The 22,517-nt window shown below is 46.4% G+C and overlaps 1 protein-coding gene across 1 annotated transcript; it reads left to right on the top strand.

Moving 5' to 3' along the window:
* The first annotated feature begins 122 nt into the window (after nt 1-122).
* Retreg3 (reticulophagy regulator family member 3) lies at nt 123-21,924 on the top strand. Its single transcript, XM_051158658.1, has 9 exons — nt 123-479; nt 13,780-13,886; nt 15,586-15,616; nt 16,506-16,632; nt 17,524-17,608; nt 18,970-19,107; nt 20,201-20,283; nt 20,727-20,859; nt 21,242-21,924. Exons 1-9 carry the CDS (start codon nt 241-243, stop codon nt 21,697-21,699), a joined length of 1,401 nt encoding a protein of 466 aa, XP_051014615.1. The 5' UTR covers nt 123-240; the 3' UTR covers nt 21,700-21,924.
* The last annotated feature ends 593 nt before the right edge of the window (nt 21,925-22,517 follow it).

The raw sequence follows: 22,517 nt of genomic DNA, 5'->3' as shown, positions 1-22,517 counted from the left end.
AATCGCGCTCAGATCCCGGAACATATTTTGACCCAGCGTTCTCTTCCCTAGGGTGAATGCGCAACGAAACCTGTACGCATGCGCGCGTGGATAGAGCCCTCCTTCCCTCCGCCCACCCGCACCCCCGCGCACGGCCCCGGTCCCTCCCCGCCCAGCCGCAGCCAAATCGCGCTCCTGCGCAGTTGGTGTTATTGTGACTGCCGGGCCGTGGCCCCGGATGTTGTGGCTGCTGGAGGGGAGATGGAGGAAGCCGAAGGGGTGGCCGCGGCCCCCGGCCCAGCTTCGGGGGTGGCTTTCAAGGGCCGCCGAGCTATGCCCGGCTCTTGGGAGCGCGACCAGCAGGTTGAGGCTGCGCAGCGGGCCCTGGTGGAGGTGCTGGGGCCCTACGAGCCTCTGCTGAGCCGGGTGCAGGCTGCCCTGGTGTGGGAGCGGCCCGCCAGGAGCGCCCTGTGGTGCCTGGGGCTGAACGCGGCGTTCTGGTGAGAGACCCGGACCCTCGCTAACCCTACAAGGCGCGAATTTGTCAGGTTGCGCTAGGGGTCTACCTCTCGCCGGCCTTGCCCTCTTTTCTTTCGCCGCCTTGGCTGCTTCTCGTAGTCACCTAATGATGACTTTTCCCCTCCATCCCACCCGCTTCCAAGGCTTTGGTATCCCGGGTGCTCGCGGGGCTTCGCGGTCTTCCCTGCTCTCCTCGCGCCGGCACTCATGTCCCCGCACAGTGTCCAAGAGCTTAGTCGTTCGCGGTGAGCCAGGTTGCTTCTTGTTAGCTAGGGAAAGCTATATCTCTTTGAGACTGTTTCCCTCGTTTCTCTTGCCTGTCCCGGTGTGGTTTCTAGAGATTTTAAACTTAGGGTGGGAGGAGAGGCAGAAGTTGAAAATAAGTATCACATGGGTGTGAGGAGAAAAACAAGCTTGAGCCGGTTATCAGGAATTAGCATGTTAGCTACTTACTGTCTCACCCAGTCCAGCTGGTGACGTCGGTTTGGAGCCTTCAGCATCAAAGAGAAGTAGGAAGTCGTAAGGAAGAAAATGATGAAACAATGATGAGATTTCATCCGTTTTTTAGAGCCACCTAGCATGGCACGCTCCTCTCTTCGAAGGAATTAGAAAGGCATCTTTAGTCGTGGTTTAGAGTCAAGGGGTTTGAGGATGTCCGAGAGCCGTTGAGTTCCATCTAGCCGGACAAGTGGCATTTTGTTCAAGGATCTGTTTCATTCTCTGGGAACATGAAGGAGGCCTTGGGGCTTCTTTGAGTCTACCAAGCATAGTTTGGGTTTATTAATAACCAGAGGACTGGTCAAATTCCAAGGGAACTGACACATTACTAAGGCCTCTAAGGCCAAATGAAATGAGACTATCCTGCTTAAGCCTGAGACAACAAAGTTGGGGGTATGTGTCGTGTGTGTGTGTGTGTGTGTGTTCGTTTGTGCTGGAGCTCAACCCCAGGCCCTTGTGCATGCGGGGCAAGTGCTGTAGCAGTGAAGCTTACACTTTAGGCCCCTGCCATCTATTTTTGGTGATGCTTCTTCCTTGACCTCAGATACCAGCTTCCTTTCCATTGTTAGTGTTTGTCCAGGCAGAACCTCCAGGAAAAAGACATTGATGTTCTTTAGACCAGAAATGTGGGGTTGAGGTGTACAGCTGGGGCAGTTCTGACTGGAACTCTTTTTTTTTTTTTTTTTTTTTTTTAATGAGTCAGGGTCTCATATAGCCCTGTCTAGCCTGAAACTAACTATATGTAGACCAGCCTGACCTCAGACCCAAGAGATCTGTCTGCCTCTGCCTCCCAAGTGTTGGTTCGTATTGAAGGAGTACACTACTCATGAAACATGTTGTTTTGAGACAAGGTTTCTCTGTGTAGCCTTGCCTGTCCTGGACTCGCTTTGTAGACCAGGCTGGCCTCGAACTCAAAGAGATTGACCTGCCCCTGCCTCCTGAGTGCTGCGGTTAAAGGTATACACCACCATGCCAGGCATGATATATGTTTTTTTTTTTGTTTGTTTGTTTTTGTTTTGTTTTTCGAGACAGGGTCTCTCTGTGTAGCCTTGGCCATCCTGAACTCACTTTGTAGACCAGGCTGGCCTCGAACTCACAGCGATCCGCCTGCCTCTGCCTCCTGAGTGCTGGGATTAAAGGCGTGCGCCACCACGCCCGGCTATGATATATGTTTTTAAAGGCTTGTTTTTACTGTTTTGTGTGTGTGTGTGTGTGTGTGTGTGTGTGTGTGTGTGTGTGTGTGTGTGTCAGTGACTACAGGTGCCTGTGGAGGCTAGAGACATTAGAATCCCCCTGGAGTTGGAGTTGTAGGTGACTGTGAGCGACTCAGTGTGGGTGCTGGGAACCAAACTCTGGAAGAGAGCAGTATTTCCCACCGAGCCACCTATCTCTCCAGCACTGGAACACATTTTAAAGCTGCAGCAGTATTTGCTGCCTCTTAGCAGTGTATTCTCTGTTGGTCCCACATACCCTAGGCTGTCCTGGAGCACGCCTGGTGGCAAGCTTTGAATCCCTGATCTTCCTGGTCCCACCTCCCGGAGCTGGGACTGTGGACATTGGCGACCACGCTGTGCCAGGAGTGTTTACTTAAGCAAAGTCTATGTTTAAGCATCTTCCTCAGAACCCCTCTTGTGCTTTGGATCTCTTAAAACATTGTGACTGGTCGTTATCTCTGGCACTTCCTGGTAGCTGGCCTGCTGTGCAGCCACAGTACAGTTAAGTCTTGCTGCATTCTCATCTCTTAAGCCAGGGAGGAGACACTAAAATGAGGGTGGTTTAGGACTTACCAGTTGAGGGTGTTATTTATAAGAGGGGACTCAGTGATACCTATTGAAGGGTTACAAACAGTATTAAGGTAGTCGTGGACATTGGCATTTATAGAATTGTTTTGGGAGAAATGAACTTCCTTTGAAGTTTGAGGTTTAAACCGATTTTACTCATCAGTAGTGTCTTTGTGTTGACAGTTCACTTAGGACGGTAAAGATTGACTATTTAGATCTTAGACATTTTGAAGAAGGGTCATTAGCTCAGGTCAGAAAAAACAAATCTAAACTATTTTTCTTTCACTATTTGTTAGGAATAATAATGCATCAAAAGCTGAGGGTTTGTTTTGTTTTGTTTTTTTTTAAATGTGTCAGAAGATTAGATAGTACAAAAGAAGTCACCCGTGGGCAGGAGAGATGGCTCAGGGCCTAATGACCTGACCCAAGTTCTGCAAGTTGTCCTCTGACTTAAACACACAGATACGTACTCTTTGAAAGAATATTTGTTGTTGGTTTTTGAAGGCAGGGCTTTTCTATGTAGCCCTGGCCGTCTTAGAATTCACTCTGTAGACCAGGCTGGCTTCTAACTCAGAGATCCGCCTGTCCCTGCCTCTTGAGTGCTGGGATTACAGGTGTGCGCCACCACTGCATAATTTTTTTTTTCTTGTTGTTGTTGTTTTCCAAGTCATCCAAATTCAAGGAACATAGCCCTTTCAGCGTTTTGTATTCTCAGTAGTGGCTTTTCTGTAGCTAGGAATATGTCACCTCCTAAACATAATAGGTTCATAAAAGAAGTCCATATTGTGTGCCACTGTAGTATTTCCGGGCTACCCACCCCCTTCCCCAGGTTCCAGTGGGATCATGGTGGCCCTATCAAAAAATGGAGTAACCCACGTCACTTTTGGTCCTTGGCTCTGTACTGTCTTTAGGATAATAGTGGCCTTCTCTCTAGAAGCTTGTATTTTCATTACTCTCAGCCTGTCTACAGATGAGTGATTTGCAGGGAGCCCATGGGAGTCAGCAGGAGTGTATCATGACAGGATCAGAAAAGAACAGGTTGTTTCAACTTTGCTCTGACTCATAGGAGGTAAGAGGGAACGTGAGGGTAAAGGAGCCCTGGGGATGCGTGGGCGCTGCGGGCTCCTTCATCCTTTGCGAGGGGCTCACGGCTGTGGAGCTGCTTTCCAGCTTTGTCCCTGTGACTCTGTGGTCCTTTGTGACGTGAACATAACCCACTGCTGACTGACTGCCTGTTGAACTCTCTCTTGGGAACTGTTTTTACAGTCACCAACCTTGCCAATGTTAGCCATTCTTTACTGGGGCTGTGGTGGAGTATGTGATTAGAGACGATATTGTTTGCATGAGTTTAAAAAAGGAAAAGGGGGAAAAAAGTTTTCACCTGGCTGGGTGGCGCACACCTGTGATCCCAGCACTCCTGGAGGCAGAGGCAGGCAGATCTCTGTGAGTTCCAGGCCAGTCAGGTCCACAGAGTAAGTCCAGGACAGCCAGGCAGAGAAACTGTTTCAAAAAACCAACCCCTCCCCACCCCCAAAGTTTTTCCTTCCCTAAAAATCAAAAGTCATCTGAGAAGTGGTTAGGGGTATACAACAGTTCCGATTACAAAATTAGAATCCAACCGAAAAACAATACGAAAAGGAATGGAGGGTGTCATTTACTGCCCCCCCTTCCTTTTTTTTCCCCCAAGACAGGGTTTCTGTGTAGCTCTGGCTGTCCTGGGACTCTATAGACCAGACTGGCCTTGAACTCAGAGAAATGACTGCCTCTGCCTTCCTGGTGCTGAGGTTAAAGCCCTGTTCCTCCACTGCCTGGCTTTTTTTTTTTTTTTTTTTTTTTTTAATGAGTTTTGGAGGTATTTAGAAATGTAAATATTACTGATTTTAAGATCTTAGTTTTTCTTTAAAAGAAAGCCCATTTCAATAGAGACATCTTTCAAGCTGCTAGCCTCAGCACATGCAGGTAGACCTGAGATCAAGACTAGCTTGTTCTGTATAGTGAGTTCCTGGCTGGGACTAAGTAGACTGTCTCAAAACAAAGCCAAACAAACAAACAAACAAACAAAAAACACCAAACTTTAGATGAAACCAAATTGACAAATGTTTCTGGTGATGGGTTCTCTTTCTTTTCTCTTTTTGCTTTTGGGTCCATGCAGCCAAAGCTGGCTTCTGCTCTTGGGAGCCTGTTGCCCTGGTAAGGCTCTTTGGCTACCAATTATGCCGTCCTCAGCTTTGCCTCTCTTTGCCTTAGAGGTGAATTAGTCATTTGTTTGTTTGTTTTAGGGCTGTGATTAAAGCTATGGCTTCATGAGGCTGGAGGGATGGCTCAGCGGTTAAGAGCACTGTCTTGTTCTTCCAAAGGTCCTGAGTTCAATTCCCAGCAACCACATGGTGGCTCTCAGCCATCTACAATGAAATCGGGTGCCCTCTTCTGGTGAGCAGGCACACATGTGAGCAGAATATGCATAATAAATAAATAAATAAACAAGCAAATATTTTTTAAAATCTATGGCTTAATGAATGCTAGGCAAGCTCTCTGTCTCAGCTCTGACACCAGCCTGGCCTTCAGTTTTTGTGTGTAACTGTAAGGTTGATACTTTCTCTGTTTAGGGTCGGGTGGGTCATTAGCAGCTAGCTGGTTTCACTTCGGTTTTCTGTGCAATCAGCAGCTGTCATCATGTGATATAGGTTGGGTTAATTTTTTTCCTTTTCACTTACCAGTGACTGGCTCATTAACCAGGCAGTCACAAGTGCTGCACAGTAATGGGCACTCTGTCCCTATAGAATGAGATGCTTTGTTCTGAAGTGCCACAGAGATGCGTGCTCTGTAACAACAAAGGAACCTAGAAATAGCATTTTTGATTGACAATAGATGTGTTGTCATTGTCTATGATTGTGTGTGTTGCTGTGGATCGAACCCAGGGCCTCTTGTATCCTGGGCAAACTATTATTATTTATAACAAAGTCTAATTTCCATTACTATAGATCCACACTCTAGTTAACTCCCAGAAAGTTGTGTGTTTCTAGAATTTCTCATGGTCTTTTTGGACACCAGATTTCTATACCAAGGAACACATTTTATCTGGGCTGGCAGTTTAGTTGGATTTTAGCCCTCACAAATAAAAGGACAATTTTAAAAAATATGAGGTTTATTAAATGAGCATGGGGAGAGAAGGAAAGGGGGGAGAGGTACCCCAGAGAGAGAAAGAGACAGAGGAAGAGAGGAAGAAAGAGAAGAGAGATAAAAGGGCAATTTACAAAATGAAAATCTATGTGTGGTGGTGCAGGCTCATAATCCAAGTGTGTGCATGCGCGCGTGTGTGAGTGTGTGTTGAGACTAGAGAATCCAGAGTTAAGTGCCCTCCTCAGTTACCTAGTGAGTTCTCTAGGCCAGCCTGGGCTACACGAGACTTGTCTCAACACATTTCCAAAAAAGGAAAAACAGTAGATAGAAAAAACTTTACTGTATTAACTGGCATTTTAAAAATTCAAGGTTAGGAGCTGGAGAGACGGCTCAGCGGTTAAGAGCACTTGTTACTTTTGCAAAGGACCTGGGTTTGATTTGCAGCGTCCACATCATGGCTCGCAGCATGTGTATGCTTGCAGGTGAAACATTCATACTTATAGAATAAATTAATTTTAAAAATAAATAGAAATCGAATTGTGTTATCAATTTCTGCTTATTAAATTTTATTTTCTTTTGGGACAGGGTCTCAGTATTTAGCCCTGGCTGTTCTGAAATTCATTACATAGACCAGGCTGGCCTTGAACTCAGAGGTCTGCCTGCTTCTGCTTCCTCAGTGCCAAGATCAAAGTTGTACACCAATATGACTGGCTGCTCATTAAATTTTAAGAACTGATAATGTTCAATTTTGGGGACTACGTGGGAAAAGAGACATATGACTGATAGAAGCCTTCACTAGATGGCTTTTCTAAGTAGTTTGGCAGCCTTTGCTAAGCTGATTGGTTAGCACCTTTTCTGGGAACAGAGGAGTTAGGGAGTGACTGACACTGCGTGTGTGTTTATTGAGGTTGATGAAGACTTTCTAAAGTTAGATAATGGTGGCAGTTGCAGAACTCTGAATATATTCCAAGCCATTGAAGTAGTTTTCCTGAGACAGGGTTTCTCTGTGTAGCCTTGGCTGTCCTGGACTCACTTTGTAGACCAGGCTGGCCTTGAACTCACAGCAATCTGCCTGCCTCTGCCTCCCGAGTGCTGGGATTAAAGGTGTGCGCTACCACTCCGGGCCTGAAGTAGGTAATTTAAAAGGAAGAATTTTCTTATGTTTTTATAAAAAAACTAATTAATGCTTCTTGACCTAATGTTCTACTTAGCTAATAATAGGTAAGGTCAGAGGTTTGTGTTTAGTGTTGGACAGCTCCTCTTTCTTATTTTCTTTTTATCTTATCGTGTGTGTGTGTGTGTGTGTGTGTGTGTGTGTGTGTGTGTGTGTGTGTGTGTGTGAGAGAGAGAGAGAGAGAGAGAGAGAGAGAGAGAGAGAGAGAGAGAGAATGAGAATATGAGAAGGCAGGCAGTCACCTGCCCTGGTGTGTATGTGCAGGCCAGAGGACCACTTTGAGGAGTTGATTCACTCTTTTTACTGTTGATTCCAGGGGTCAAAGTTACATTGTTGACCTTGCTTGGCATCTGCTTTTATCCTCTGAGCCCACCCCCACCCCTTTTCTGTCCCAGGTGGTTTTGCTTTTACTTTTGTGTTTTTGCCTTGCTGTTGTGAGGCGGGATCTCAGGTTGCACAGGCTGCTCTATGCAGCTAACAAGCACCCTGAACTCCCGGTCCTTCTGTCTGCTTCTCCCCAGTGCTGGAATTACTGCGTGTCCACCACCATACCCCATCTACATAGTGCTTGGCCCAAACCCAGGACCTTTGCCCCTTAAAATAGATGTTTAAGACAGCACTAACTTTATCATATGGAAAAAATTACTTTGCGCTGTGTTGAAATGTCTCCTTTTTTTAATCCCCCTCAAAAATGATACTTTGGCATTAAACAAAACAAAAACTCAGTTTACTTGTAAGGTTAGTAGCTGAAATGAAGTGTGTATGCCGTGAGTGTTTGCTCTGAACAGACAGGCCCTTTGTCCCGAGCGCCGTGAGACCTTGCTGCCTGTGGCCCTGCGGCTCAGTGGATCCTCCAGTCTCCTGTGCCCTGTAATCAGTGGTTGACTTCAGAAGCCTCAGGAGATTCGGAATCACAGTTCTTCCTCTTTTTCTTTCTTTTCCCTTTTTCTCCCCTCTTTCTTTTCTTTCTCTCCCTCTCCTCCACACCCTCCTTCCTCTGTCTCCATCTCGCCCTTAATTTCTGTCTCACTAGGAAGCCCAGGCTTCCTCTTGCCTCTTGCCTCTGCTTTCCAAGTGTTGGACTTACAGGTGTGAGCCACTATGCTTGGCTTGTGTGTGTGTGTGTGTGTGGTGTGGTTCCGGAGGCAAAATAATAAGGTGGAGGTGTAAATCAGGTTATTTCATAGTGATATATTCATTTTTAGTTTACTATTTCTTTTTGTTTGTTTTTCAAAACAGGGTTTTTCTAGTGCAGTCCTTGGCTGGCTGTCCTGGAGCTCACTGTAGACCAGGCTGGCCTCAAACTCATGTAGATCTGCCTGCCTCTGCCTCTCTAGCGCTGGGATTAAAGGATTGTGTCACCATGCCTGGCGTTTTATTATTTCCTATTTTCTAAACCTACAACAAATATGCTTGGCCTTAGAAATAAGGAAAGTCATTCAGAAAAAAAAAACAGGTGAGCCTGCAGTGATCAGAAAGACTAACAGGCAAATGCAGTCCCGAGCTGGGTAATTCACGTGTGCACAGTCAAGTTGGCTCCATTTGCACTTTTTTTTTTTGCTTAGTTGGGAAGTCTTTATGCTGATTGTAGTTGCTGAAAGTGTTTTGTCTGCTATTTTTAATAAACTGGATTTGGGGTTTGTGTGTATTTTCTGGAAAGATTTCCTTCTGTAGTTCAGACTAGCTTCAAACTGTTGGTCCTCCTGCCTCAGTTTCTGATTACTAGGATTGTAAGTGTGTACCCCTGCTCCTAGCTTAGACATCTTTTCTTCTTATTACCTCTTGTCTGGATTCCTTACCATTTGTTTTCTTCTTTCCTTTCTTTTTCTTTGTTTTTTTTAATTTTTAATTTTTAAAAGATTATTTATTATGTATATAGTGCTCTGCCTGCATGTACACCTATAGGCCAAAAGAGGGCACCAGATCTCGTTATAGATGGTCGTGAGCCACCATGTGGTTGCTGGGAATTGAACTCAGGACCTCTGGAAGAGCACTCAGTGCTCTTAACCTCTGAGCCATCTCTCCAGCCCTTTCTGTTTTCTTACCATTTGTCTTTCAAACCCACTTTATATGACCTCCCTTGTTGTTACTTAGTCATATATTGTAAACACATGCAACTAACTATATGTGAGTAAGGCACATGTCTTATTACTCTATTATTTTCACTTATTTTGAGACAGGGTCTCTCAGTGTATGCCCAGCTCCTTACAGAGATCTATGTGGATCCTCTTCTCTTTTTTGCCTCCCAAGTCCTGGGATTAAAGGTGGCCACCACTACACCCTGCCTTCATTACTCTGCGCCTGGGCTGCTGATCTAATGCTAGCAGGCCCTTAGATTTGTTTTTTGAGTTGAAATATAGGTGTTGAGAATGGGGAAGTAGGGGTTGTGACAGGCTACTATAAGATAGTCTAGTTTGTGGAGAAATCATTTTTTTTGTTTTGAGATAAGGTCTCAAAGACTTTGGCATCAAACTCTGTGTAGCTGGGGGTGATCTTGAACTTACTGCTTTCCCTCCCAAGTGCCGGGTTCACAGGCATGTGCTACCATGCCTGGCTGGAAAATATTTTTATTGCCAACATCACTGGAAAGCCACCCTATAAAGGAGAGCTAAGCATCCCCACCCTGCCTGAGTTTCTGCTTGTCGGCAGTCGGTGCTCTTGGAAGGGCTGATTTTGGAGGGCCTTGCCCCTCCGAGCACTTTGGGTACCTGGAGGGGAGTAGCTTTAGCGCACAGGGAGCGGTGACCAGAGCCTTTATGATCAGCACCCTGCTGAATTTGCTTATTTGCTGGACCCGGGGCAGTTCCAGCTTATGTCTGCTAAGCTGCTTTCCTTCTTTAATCTCAGGTGTAATTGTGCCCTGTAAGTGCTGGGTAGGAAAATTGGAATAGACTGTCACTGGTGCCTGGATTTCTGATTCTCATTCCCTTTCATTCTTTAATATATTTTATTTTTAAAAGGTGCTCAAGTAGCATGCACTCATGTTTATTGTACAGAATGTCCTGTGAATGCATTTGTCTTCATGTAGATGTTCAGAAAGGCTTCCTTATTTTTGATGCTGGGATTGATCTGAGTGTCCTGCACAAGTTTTTAATTTCTTAAAATTTATTTTAATTTAAAATTTTGATTTGTTGAGGCATGGTCTGGCTCTCTGTCCTGGAATGCACTATGTATACCACGCTGGACTTGGCCTCTGTCTTCCAGGTGCTGGGATAAAATGCACGCACCACCATATCTACCTTATTTTTTGGAGGCTGTCTCATGGGCCTAGCATGGTATTACACTCTGAAGCCTTTTGGGTCCTTTGCTTCTCCCTCCTGAGTGCTAAGGATCAGAGCCAGGCCTTCGTGCATGCAGAGAACCCTACTGCCTGAGCTCCTACCCTGGCTTTTTTGTCTTTTATGGTATAAGAATTCTATCCTTAGGGTTTGTTCTGTGGTTGTATAATGTCATTGGTCACGTATTGAGCTGAGGGTATTCCAGAGTGACCAGCTTCTGAGGTGCTGTGTTAATTCCTAGTGCCACTGTGATGTGGAGAGGCGGGTGCGGTGCTGGTGCCTTGCATGTTGTTCTTGGTCAGCGTCAAATGTGATGTTTTGTAGGTGATTAAGCCTGTTGTTTTTCTGAGGAGGGGGGAAGGGGGAGACAGAGGAAAAAAAGAAAAGGTCTTGAATCACCCAGCTTATCTTCAGATTCACTCTGTAGCTAAGGATGACCTTGAACTTCTGGTCTTTGTGCCTCTACCTCCACCTCCCAAGTGCTGGGATTGTACATGAGCTACCACACTGGTTTTATTCCATATTGAGGATCAAGCTAGGACTTCAGGCATGGGAGGCAAGCGCTTTACCAACTGAGCCACATCCCAGCTCAGGACTGCCAGCACCCCATTATGCATGAAGAGATGAACTTATTAAAGTTCACATATGCTTCTATTTAGGGATCAACCTCAGAATCATCTGACTTCATTTTTTATTTAAATTAATTTTTTTTCATTTGTTTAATCTTTAATTTTTTTGGTTTTTGGAGACAGGGTTTCTCTGTGTAGCCTTGGCTGTACTGGACTCACTTTGTAGACCAGGCTGGCCTTGAACTCACAGAGATCTGCCCCCCTCTGCCTCCCAAGTGCTGGGATTACAGGCATGCACCCAGCCTTAAATTTAATTTTGTATAGCTGTTATTATTGTTAATATTATTGAGACAGGTTTTTCACTATGCAACCACAACCCCAGTTGGCCAGGGATTTGCTGTATAGACCAGGCTGACCTTAAACTCAGATTCACTGTCTACTTCTGAAGTGCTGGGATTAAAGGTGTGTGTACCATGTCTGGCCTAATTTTTGTTTTCTTTATCATTAGTATATATATATATAAGTTATGATCTTTGTGTCTTTCAGTGTGGGTGTGTGCATGCAGAAGTCAGAAGACAACCTTCCGAAGTCATTTTTTTAGGGATCCAGCGCAGGTTGTGAGGCTTGTGCTACAAGTAATTTTATGCACTAAATCATCTCTCTGTCGCTCATCTGACCTTAAAAGCTCTCTTGCTCAGTGCAGTGGTACCTGATTGTAGTCTCAGAATCTGATGGCGGAAATGAGAGATTGCTGCAGGTTAACAGTATGGAGACCAGGCAGGGTAACCTAACAAGATCTCAGCCCCTAAAGACAGGGGCACGCTTGGAAGATGGCACCAGGCATGCACTACCATGCCTGGTTTATGCAGTTCTGGGCGTTGGACCCAGGGTCTTCATGCATGCTAGAGGAGCACTGTACGGACTGAGCTATATTCCCAGGCCCCTCGTTTATTCATGTGATGATGCACTACATTTATTGATCTCTGTTGAACTGCCACTCCTGCTGTGGTAAGACAAAGCCACTTGGGGACAAGTGGATGGAGAGCTGAATATGTAAATTCCTGGCATGGGTCCATCATTCATGTAAAAGCCTAGTGTGGCCACACATCTGCAGCTATAGTGCTGAGGGTCAGGGCCAGGCAAATCCCTGGCACTTACTGGTCAGAAGTCTTTCCAGGCGATGAGCTCTGGATTCATGAGAAACTCTGTTTCAGACGGTAAAGTGGGGTGCCATGTATGGTGGCACACACCTTTCATCCTGGGACTCAAGAAGCTGAGGTAGGCAGGTCTCTGTGAGTTTAAGGCCATCCTGAACTATGCAGTGAGCTCCAGCATAGCCAGGGCTGTATTGGAAGATCTGTCTGGAGTTACAGAGGCTCCTGGCCTACACACTTCCCTACTTGATGCAGATGGGGATAATCATACTAAACAACCCAGGCTCAGGAAGACAAATACCATATGCTTTCTCTCGTTTGTGCTTCTTAGATAGTGCATAGCTACATTGAATCATGTATGTATGTATGACATGACAGTTGGTGTGCCGTTGTCTGGAGGAACAGAGAGAACTAATGATACGGGGGAAGAGTGAGAAATGCACGGATAGATGGGCATAGAGATGGAATAGGCTCCATGCATAATATCCACTTGTATGAAAATGTCTCTGTGGGGCTGGAGCGGTGGCTCAGCGGTTAAGAGCACTGACTGCTCTTCCAGAGGTCCTGAGTTCAATTCCCAGCAACCACATGGTGGCTCACAACCATCTGTAATGTGATCTAATGCCCTCTTCTGGTGTGCAGATGTACGTGCAATAACTGTACATAATAAATTAAAAAAATAAAGAAAATGTCTCTGTATAACATAATACCATGTACTATGAATATATACAATGAGAATTTTACAAAAAAAAATCTCACTTGGTTAATGCTGTATAATTCTCTTTTTTAAAAAAATTATTTATTTTTATTTTATGTGCATTGTATGGCTGTGGGTGTCAGATTTTGGAGTTATAGAGAGTTGTGAGCTGCCCTCTGGGTGCTGGGAATTGAACCAGGGTCCTCTGGAAGAACAATCAATGCTCCCGACCGCTGAGCCATCTCTCCAGCCCCTAATTCTCTTCATATGCCATTTTGTTGAAGACTTTGCATCTGTAATAATGAGAGAAATGCTCTGTGGTTCTCTTGGACCTAGCTTCAGTAACAGGGTAGTGCTGGCTGCTCCGAGCACTGTTTACTTTAACCCTCAGCCCCAGGTGGAGTGGAGGTGGGGTCTCAAGTAGCCTAGGCTGGCCCCAGACTCACTCTTTACATGAAGATGACCTCAAGCTCTTGATCATGCATGGAGCAGCACACCTGGCTCTCCCTACCTGTCCCTTTGATTAGAAGAGTTTGAGGCGTATTGGAGCTAATCCTGAAGTGCCTTTTAGACATATCTTTAGTGTTCGCTTCCTGTGTGACCTTAGGTCAGTCATTTTGCTTTGAGGGCTTAGTTCCTTCATCTGTAATGGTGCATACTTAATTGAGTTAAATGCTTCATTGTGTGCTGTGTCAGGTACTGGTTTATACTAGGGCTTAACTTTAGTAAATAAATAGTTGCTTTCATCCTAACTTGTCACTGAACAGACTGGAAGGTTGGAGGGGTCCCCAGGAGGTTACTTGATTTAGTCCCTCATCTTTACAGAAGCAAATTACTATCTCCACAGGAAAATAGCTGGGGTCTAGAAAGTTGGGGGGCATAACTGGTTAGTTAACATCTGAACCACCAGAGCCTAGAACTAGAACTATTGACCCAGCCCAGAGTGCACGCCATCTTTTCTAAACTGCCCTCATTGCTTAGTGACCCTCTTCCGTTTTCTTCCTCTGTAGGTTTTTTGCACTGACATCCCTTCGTTTTGTGTTTTTACTTGCGTTCAGCTTGATGATCATTGTCTGTATTGACCAATGGAAGAATAAAATTTGGCCCGAAATAAAAGGTAAGATTTGTAGCATATTTTATTTGAATGGGTGTTTTGCCTGCTCGTATGCACCACTTGTCTGCCTGATGTACACAGTGGCCGAAAAAGGGCATTGGATCCCCTGGCATTGTTAGCTGCCTTATAGGTACTGCGAATTAAACCCAAGCCTTCTAGAAGAGTAGTCAGTGATCCTAACTGCTGTGCCATCTCTCCTGCTCCTATACTTAAAGAAAAATTAATGACAACCCAAGGGGTAATATCAGAGATGTAGTGCAGTGTGTAATTGATATATTTATGCACTTTATCCCCAGTTCAGTCATTGAATGAAGCAAGATATGTGGAAGGTGAAGCGAGACAACCCTTTCTAGGCAGGCCAGCAGCTGAAAGAATCACAGCCGAGTGAGGCGCAGTGCCATTCTTTTGTAATGCCGGCACTTAGGGCCTCAGTGAGCCTCAGGTGAGCAGTGAGTTGGAGGCTAGCTGGACGTGAGATCCTTTCCACAGACAAACAGAAGAGCTACAACTTGCTAAGTGTCTCCTGGGAACACAGAACTGAGCGTTTCGGTAGGAATGAGGAGTCTGTTTTCAGGAGAGAACTTAGATTTATAATTCCATGAAAACTAGTTAGGGTTAGACATTCAGGTAGTGAATGATCATGAAGAGTTTTTGTTTGGTTGGTTGGTTTGTTTTGTTTTTTGAGACAGGGTTTCTCTATGTTATCCTGGACTTGATTTGTAGACCAGGCTGGCCTTGAACTCACAGGGATCCACCTGCCTCTGCCTCCCGAGTGCTTAGATTAAAGGCGTGCGCCACCATTGCCCGATGAAGAGGTTTTTAAATTCGAGCTGCGTACTGAGTTGAGAGTAAAGATGAATTCTGTAGCATTTTAGAGGGTGAGATGGAATGAGTCAAGGGAGAAGACAGCAGCTCTGTCAGGAAACTGCAGTTGCACCCTGTGGGAAGAAGTCATGATGTCACTGAGACTCGTGGGTGTTGTGGAGAGTTGAGGAAGGAGATAGGTCAGTATTGCTGCGCGGCAGATGGGTTCAAATAGTAAAGTAAGAGTGGAGAATGCCGTGCACTTACCAGACATGCAGAGGCCATGGAGAGCGGCGGCTGTGAGTCTGAAAGAAAACTGCTGTGGATTCTGGACCTGTTAGGTTCAAGTGTCGGCAGGATGTTCAGTCTACGGTGTGTAGCTTTTAAGTACATTGCTCTTTATTTTATAGAGTTGAAGAAACCGGCCTGTCTTATGCCTGTGAGTGTTGAAAGGCCCCATTGTTCAGAGTAGATAATAGGCGTCTCTAAAGGAAACAGGCAGATCTCTAGTGTTGGAGTAGTTGGAACACGCCTTGGAAGCTTGGCACACAGGATGTATGTGAGCAGTCCGACACGCTGAGGGGACAGGTGGACCCTGTTCTTGTGCACCTCGGCTGTAGCTGAGATAGTTAGGTATAGCTCTCGTGGGCCATTTGTGCCTTCTCTTTCCCCATGGAAAAGTCTTTATTTTCTTAAGACACATAAACCATTATTCCATTGTCTGCAGCTCCCTAGCTCTGGTAATATAACATGGGATCTTCTTTTTTCTTTTTATTGGCTATTAATGTCTCCTTTTTTCCTAAACATATTAAAACTTGTCAGACCAACAGACAGCCTGCTATTTCCATGTTTAATTTTGTCTACCAACTAATACTAGTGTTTGTTTTTAATATTGTAGTGCCACGACCTGACGCGTTAGACAATGAGAGGTACGGAACACCAATTCTTCCCTTCTTGTTGTTTTAATGGATTCTGTTGTATTATTCTAGTTCCATGTTCTTAATCCCATGTCCTGGACACCACAGTATATGCCTAATCTGTTTCAAATAACAACAAGTTCTAAAACCAGAGTTGAGAATACTTGTTGTCTTCTCATCTCTGTAGGATGAGAACATTCTGGAAAAGGAGCATTAGTGACTGACAGCCTGACATGCCAGGGAAATAGCTGTATTAGTAAGCCACAGTGTGAAAACTTAGAGGCAACTAATTTGTCTCTTGGTTTTTATATTGCATCATTTGGTGTTTCTGTGACCTGTGGCTGTTGTTAAGTTCTGGGTCAGAAAACATTGGTTCCTGGCAGCAGCACGCCAGTGCTAAGGATCCTTTGTGTGTCTAAGAGCCTCTGCTTTCCTTCCTTAGTCCGTCCACCCCATATGTTTGGTAGGAATTTCCTCTGTTGTGATTTACTTTGGGTTTGTTTTCTATCCTCCCATTGCCTCCCTCTTGGCTACAGTGGAGTCAGTCGGGCTGTGCTTTACTTGTGTCCCTGGATTGCAATTGTATGGAACTGCAATGGTCTTAGTCTGGTGAAGATGATGTTTTTGAGCACAAAGGGCCTTGGGGCTGGTGGCAGGTTTATACGTGTAGATTAAGCCACTTGCTCATAGGGTGGAGTTGTCAGAACAAGTTTGTCTTCCTAGTCCCCAAATTCAAGTTTCAACCTGGTAAGCCATAAAGAAAGACATGTTTCACCTCCAAAAAACCTGGGGCTCCCAGCCCCTATTTAAACCTGGAAGCACTGGCTGCCAGCACAGCAAGATCAGGTGGGTGGATGGGGGTACTCAGCTCCTTTCACAGCTCCCCTTCTCTCTCCCGTAGCTGGGGCTTTGTGCACCCTCGGTTGCTCAGCGTGCCCGAGCTCTGTCACCATGTAGCTGAAGTCTGGGTTAGTGGGACCATTTTCATAAGGAACCTTTTGCTTTTCAAAAAGCAAAACCCAGGCAAGGTAAGACCCCCTGTTCACTTTGGGCTCTGGCCTTCAGTTCAGTTCATGTTAATTGAAACACTATTTCACCACGTATCCCCAATCACGAAGGAAAAGACATGAGGTTTGTAGACAAAGGGAAGCTACAGGAAGGGTTTCTGACTGGCCGTTACAGTTAGCAAGAGCATGACCCCATGGTCCGTGTGCTTGTCACTTGGAGTAGCCATTTTCTTTCTTTCTTTTTTTTTTCTTCTTAAATTTCTTTCTGTGCTAGGGATTGAGTCCAGGGCTTCTTGCATGGTGGCCAAGCTCTACAGCTCAGCTGCATCTTCAGCCCCAGAAAGCAGGTCATTTTCTTGTCTCAAAAGGACAAGGAAAGCTTGCTTGTGTGCATTTGTGTCATATTAAACATGTGATAAGTTGTTGGGTTTTCTATTTTTGGGTTGTTTTGTTTTGGCACGGGGCATTGAGACAGGGTTTCTCTGTGTAGCCTTGGCTGTCCAGAACTTGCTTTGTAGACCAGGCTGGCCTTGAACTCACAGAGACCCACCTGCCTCTGTCTCCCCGAGTGCTGGGATTACAGGCGTGTGCCACCACACCCAGCTTTGTTTTCTTACTTTTACTTAAAAACCCACCACTGATACATGTTTTCAGAGAGATGTTTTGCCTAAACCTTACCCAAACTGATTTCCTGGCATGAGAGGTTCAGGTGTCTGGGCTGAGCCATGTAAGATAAGCTAGAGTAGAAGGGAGAGCACCGCTGTACTCAGAAGGGGCTGAGCTGTCTCTGACATGTCCGTGCTGGACTCGGATCACAAACAGTCTCCAGTCACATCTCCATTAATCCCCCATTCTCACCCAGTCCCTTTCGCCATGTGGCAGAAACTTAACACTGCTTCTTGCTTCTCCCAGTTCTGCTTGCTGAGCTGTGGGATCCTGACCTTTTTGGCCATGTTGGGCCGCTACGTCCCTGGGCTCCTGCTGTCCTACGTGATGCGTAAGTGTGCGCATGCTCCCCCTGCAGGCTGCAGGTGGGCTATAGCTTTTCCTGTCAGTCAGCTGTGGGTTTAGGGCGGTGGTTCTCAACCTTCCTAATGCTGAAACTGTGGTAACTCCTAACCATAAATTAATTAATTATTGGTTTTTTGAGACAGGGTTTCTCTGTGTAGCCTTGGCTGTCCTGGACTCGCTTTGTAGACCAGGCTGGCCTCGAACTCACAGCGATCCGCCTGCCTGTGCCTCCTGGAGTGCTGGGGTTAAGGTGTGTGTGCCACCACACCTAGCTCATAAAATTGTTTTTGTTGCTACTTCATAACTGTAATTCTGCTACTGTTACGAATCATACTGTAAACATCTGGTCCGTGACTCCTATGAAAGGGTCATTCAGCCCCCAAAGGGGTCATGACCCACAGGTTGAGAACCACTGTCTTGGAAGAGTCCCTTTGTATTTTAGTTCTCCAAATGACTTTTTCATATATTCAGGACATGAATAGTGTTGTTAGATGTCTTTTCACATGGAACTGGTATGCCACAAAAAACCGGCATAGCTCCATTACTTTGAGGGAGCTTGCAGTACTGGGGAATCCAACCCAGGGTGTCATGCATATTCGGCGAGTGTTTTGCAACTCATGCTTATTTTAGTATATTCCTAGACCCCCCCCCCTTTTTTTCTTTCCTTGAAACAGGGTTTCTCTGTAGACCAGGCTAGCCTTGAACTCAGATATCTGCCTCCCAAGTGCTGGGATTAAAAGTATGCGCCACCACACCTGGCCTATTCCTAGCCCATTTTACTGAGGCCTCGAACTCACAAGAGATCTGAGTCTGCCTCCTGAGTGCTGGGATTAAAGGCGTGCACCATCACGCCTAGCGTAGATTGGAGTTTTTGGTTTTTTGAGACAGGTTTTCTCTGTGTAGCCCTGACTGTCCTGTAACGAACTCACTATGTTGACCAGGTTGGCCTCGAACTCACAAGAGAGCTACCTGACTCTGCCTCCTGAGTGCTGGAATTAAAGGCGTGCACCATCACTCCAGGCATCCAGGAGTAGTATTTTATATACATAATTTTATCTCAGCATCACATGACTGGTTGTCACTATTTTGCTTTATATGTCCACATTGCCTGTTCTGTCCCTGGGCTGCCTATAGCATAGTCTGTTGTGTATAGCCATGACCTTGACCCTTTGGATGGTTATAGAAGTCCCTGCTCTCAAAAACTGTCTGTGACAGGTGTCACTAGTGGAGGTGACCAGCAAAACTAAGTTGAATTGTTCTCACTGAGTTCTAAGGGGACAATAGGAGAGGGGCAGGTAGGACTGCTTTGTGCAGTCTCCATTTTCATACTAGTTCCACTCTTCTCAGTTGTCACTGTTATGATGTGGCCTCTTGCTGTGTATCACCGACTGTGGGATCGAGCCTATGTGTGGCTGAAGCCGGCTCTGCAGCGGCTGGACTTCAGTGTCCGTGGCTACATGATGTCAAAGCAGAGAGAAAGACAATGTAAGTGTCACGGGATGGCTTTCTTCTGTCTCACAGTTTAGGAAAGAGGAGGACCTGGGTCTGACATACCCTTATAATGGAAGGAGAAAACTATCACATGCATGCACACATGCCAGCTGCACTCTGACTTCCACAGGTACACCATTTCATATGTACACAGAAACAATAAATATATAAAAGTAATTTTAAAACTTCAAGTACGGCGGGGGTGGCTGGTAGGAGTGCAGAGGTGGTAAGGAAAGACAGTGCCCTATTTCTGAGAAACCTAGGCAGACTTGGTACTCTCCAACAGGCTTTAAAATCTCCACCATCTCCCCTTTTTGCTGGGGGGTGGTGTGTTTTTTGGTTTTTTTTTTTTTTTTTTTTTTTCAGACAGGGTGTCTCAAAACCTTGTAGCTTTGGCTGTCCTAGACTTGCTTTGTAAACTAGGCCTTGAACTCACAGCGATCCACCTCCCTCTGCCTCTGGAGTGCTAGGATTAAAGGTGCGCTGCCGCCGCCGCCACCACACCTGACCTGGTTTTTTGCAATTCTAAGCTAGCATCTTCCCCTTAGCTGTCTTTCAAAGGGGATTGAAAACAGCCACCTTAGATGCCGGGAGTATGACTAGCCTGAGCTCTACCTGATACCTTCTCTTTGGTCTTCTCAGTTTGGGTGTTTCATTAAGCCTTCAAAGAATCCCGTAAGTGATCAATTACCAGGCCCAGCCTCATCTGGGCCAACTAGTTGAAAAATACCAGTCCTTAAAAGCCTCGCCGAGCAAAGGTGAGCCCCTCCCTCCTCCTTCCCACGCCTCTGCTGGCTTACGACTGTGCTTGTATTTACCCCTTGGAGATCCTCAGAGTTGCTGGGTAGTTTGATAGTTCATCATCTAGCCAGAATCTCTGGAGATACACAGGGCTGGAAGAAGGAGGGAAATGGGAGGAGAGATGTAGTCCCATGAGTTACCTCTTAGGCTCAGCATCCTTACCCTCAGACAGCATCACTATGTCGACTCAGGGCCATATTTAGAGGCCTTTTTGATACATGCTTTTGGACTCCAGAGGGAGATTTTTTCCCCTCAAAGGCATCTGGGCCTTCTGCTCTCTCCATAGTGCGCCGCAGAGCTCTACACCCTGAACGTGCCGTGGACAACCACAGTGACAGTGAGGAGGAGCTTGCTGCCTTCTGTCCTCAGGTATCTTGTGTGTGGAGGCTGCTCCACTGGCTCTTTTAATCCCTCTGGCAGCTCACATTGAGGTGGTAACCAGGTTTCAAGCCCATCATGGACTCTCAGAGACCCCGGATTCCCCTAACTCTCAGTACAGAGTTGGTGGTGTGTGGGGCCCTAGGGCTCAGTTTGAGCCTTGTGAACCGGGAGCTGACAAAAATCTTTTTAGCAGCCAGCCCACCTAGAGGTTTGGTTAGTAAGTATATTTTTCTGTCTACCCAAGACTGCCTGAGCCCACAAGGTTGATGAGAAAGAGTTCCCTTTAGGGGAGCAGCCTAACAGGAGTCGAGGTTGTGAATGCTGTCCCATCTCTCCTTGGTTTCATTGGTGGGCTTGGGTATCTTCTAGGGCTTGTGTTAGTAAAGCTGATTGCAGATGGCATCTTCTCAGACTTGCTTTCTTTTTCTAAGCTGGACGATTCTACTGTCGCCAGGGAATTGGCTATCACAGATTCGGAGCACTCTGATGCTGAGGTCTCCTGTACAGACAATGGCACGTTTAACCTGTCAAGAGGCCAAACACCTCTTACAGAAGGTTCTGAAGGTGAGAACCTTTGACCTGAGCTGGTGGTATAACTCCACCGTTTGCACTGTCGCTTCCTTGGACAGGGGGCTTACTGTTGGCCCCTCCTCTCCAGAGTCAGTCGAGAGTGTGGTGTGGCACAGCTGGTATTGCTGCTTCTCTGGGAGCCCTTATTAGTCTTTGCCTCTGGCCTCATGGACACAGCAGAGGAAGACAGGCATTTCTCTGGCCATTAGCAGTCATGGCCATCTGAGTAATGACAAAAAGCTAACCAGTCCCACAGATTGGGCTTCATCCCAAGAAGTACAGGGTGGGGAAACCTGGTTGTGTTGGGTTGACTGCTTGTGGGTCTGGGGCACAGAGGCCAGGGAGCTACCATGTTTCACAGCCTGTGTTCTCTCAGACCTAGATGGTCACAGCGATCCAGAGGAATCATTTGCCAGAGACCTTCCAGACTTTCCTTCTATTAACGTGGATCCTGCCGGCCTGGATGATGACGATGACACCAGCATTGGGATGCCAAGCTTGATGTACCGCACCCCACCGGGGCCTGGAGAGACCCATGTCCTGCCTGCCAGTCGGGACGAGGCCGCACTGCCTGAGCTCCTGCTTGGTTCCCTTCCTGGAGGTTCTAACCTTACCAGCAACCTTGCCAGCTTGGTCTCCCAGGGTATGATCCAGCTGGCCTTGTCAGGGGCCTCCCAGACAGACCTTTCTGGCCCACCTCCCCGAAGAGCAGCAAGAGGCGTCCTCCGGGCCCCTAGTTCAGACCTGGACACTGATGCTGAGGGAGATGATTTTGAACTTCTGGACCAATCAGAGCTGAATCAGCTAGACCCTGCCAGTTCCAGAAGCCACTGAGAAGAGACTCCTTTAAGGGGGGTCACTGTGATTTTTTTTTTCTCCCCACCCCACTTACTGTGATGGGGCAAGGGAAGAACCCAGTCTTGTCCCCTGAGTTTTATCTGTGTTCTGGGTGGCCTGGCTGATGCAGAGGCCTGCTGAGAGAACATATTCATTACCGTGCTGCCAGCTAGACACCATTTCTGTGCTTAGTCACTGAAGTGGAACGCGCTCCCTGCAGGGAGGGGTCTCTCCATCAGGGTGGCACTACAGGCAACAAGCTAGGGATCTTGGTTCCCTTTTGAGGAGGTAGTGCTGTCTGCTTTTAGGTCTGGGTGCTCAGGGGCCTCACTGATACAAGAGCCCATCTCTTCTCACCTCACTGGAGCCACAGAAGTCAGGCAGCAGCTACAATAGTTGTCATCTTTGTCTTTTACCATGATTTGTGTTCTCAAAACAAGTTCGTCCTTTGGTTCTGCAGAGCAGGCCCACTTCCTGTCCCTGAGCCCATCTTCATTTCTTGATGGCTGACACTGAATGCTCCAAAGTGCTTGCGGAATTTAAGAAATGTGAATCTGATGTGGGGCTGAGCCTCTTCTAGATCACCTCGAGCTATAGAGCAGCTGGCTGGTAGGGTTGGCAACTGCCTATCTTGAGGCCTCATGGAATCTTCTGGAGCTGTGTGGTTGTCTTTGGTGCTGTTAACCCCTGGCTCCATTTGGCTATCAGTCTGTGCAGTGAGCAGAGCAATATCATATCCATCTTTATGTTCCTGTCCCTTCCCCTGCTCCTCCCCTGGAGAAGCAATAGTCCATGTGGGGTGGCAGAGTAGCACT

The sequence above is a fragment of the Acomys russatus genome, chromosome 16, assembly GCF_903995435.1.
Source record: "Acomys russatus chromosome 16, mAcoRus1.1, whole genome shotgun sequence".
NCBI lineage: Eukaryota > Metazoa > Chordata > Mammalia > Rodentia > Muridae > Acomys > Acomys russatus.
Note: the sequence above shows the minus strand (reverse complement) of the source record. Positions and strands in the feature narration are given on the sequence as shown.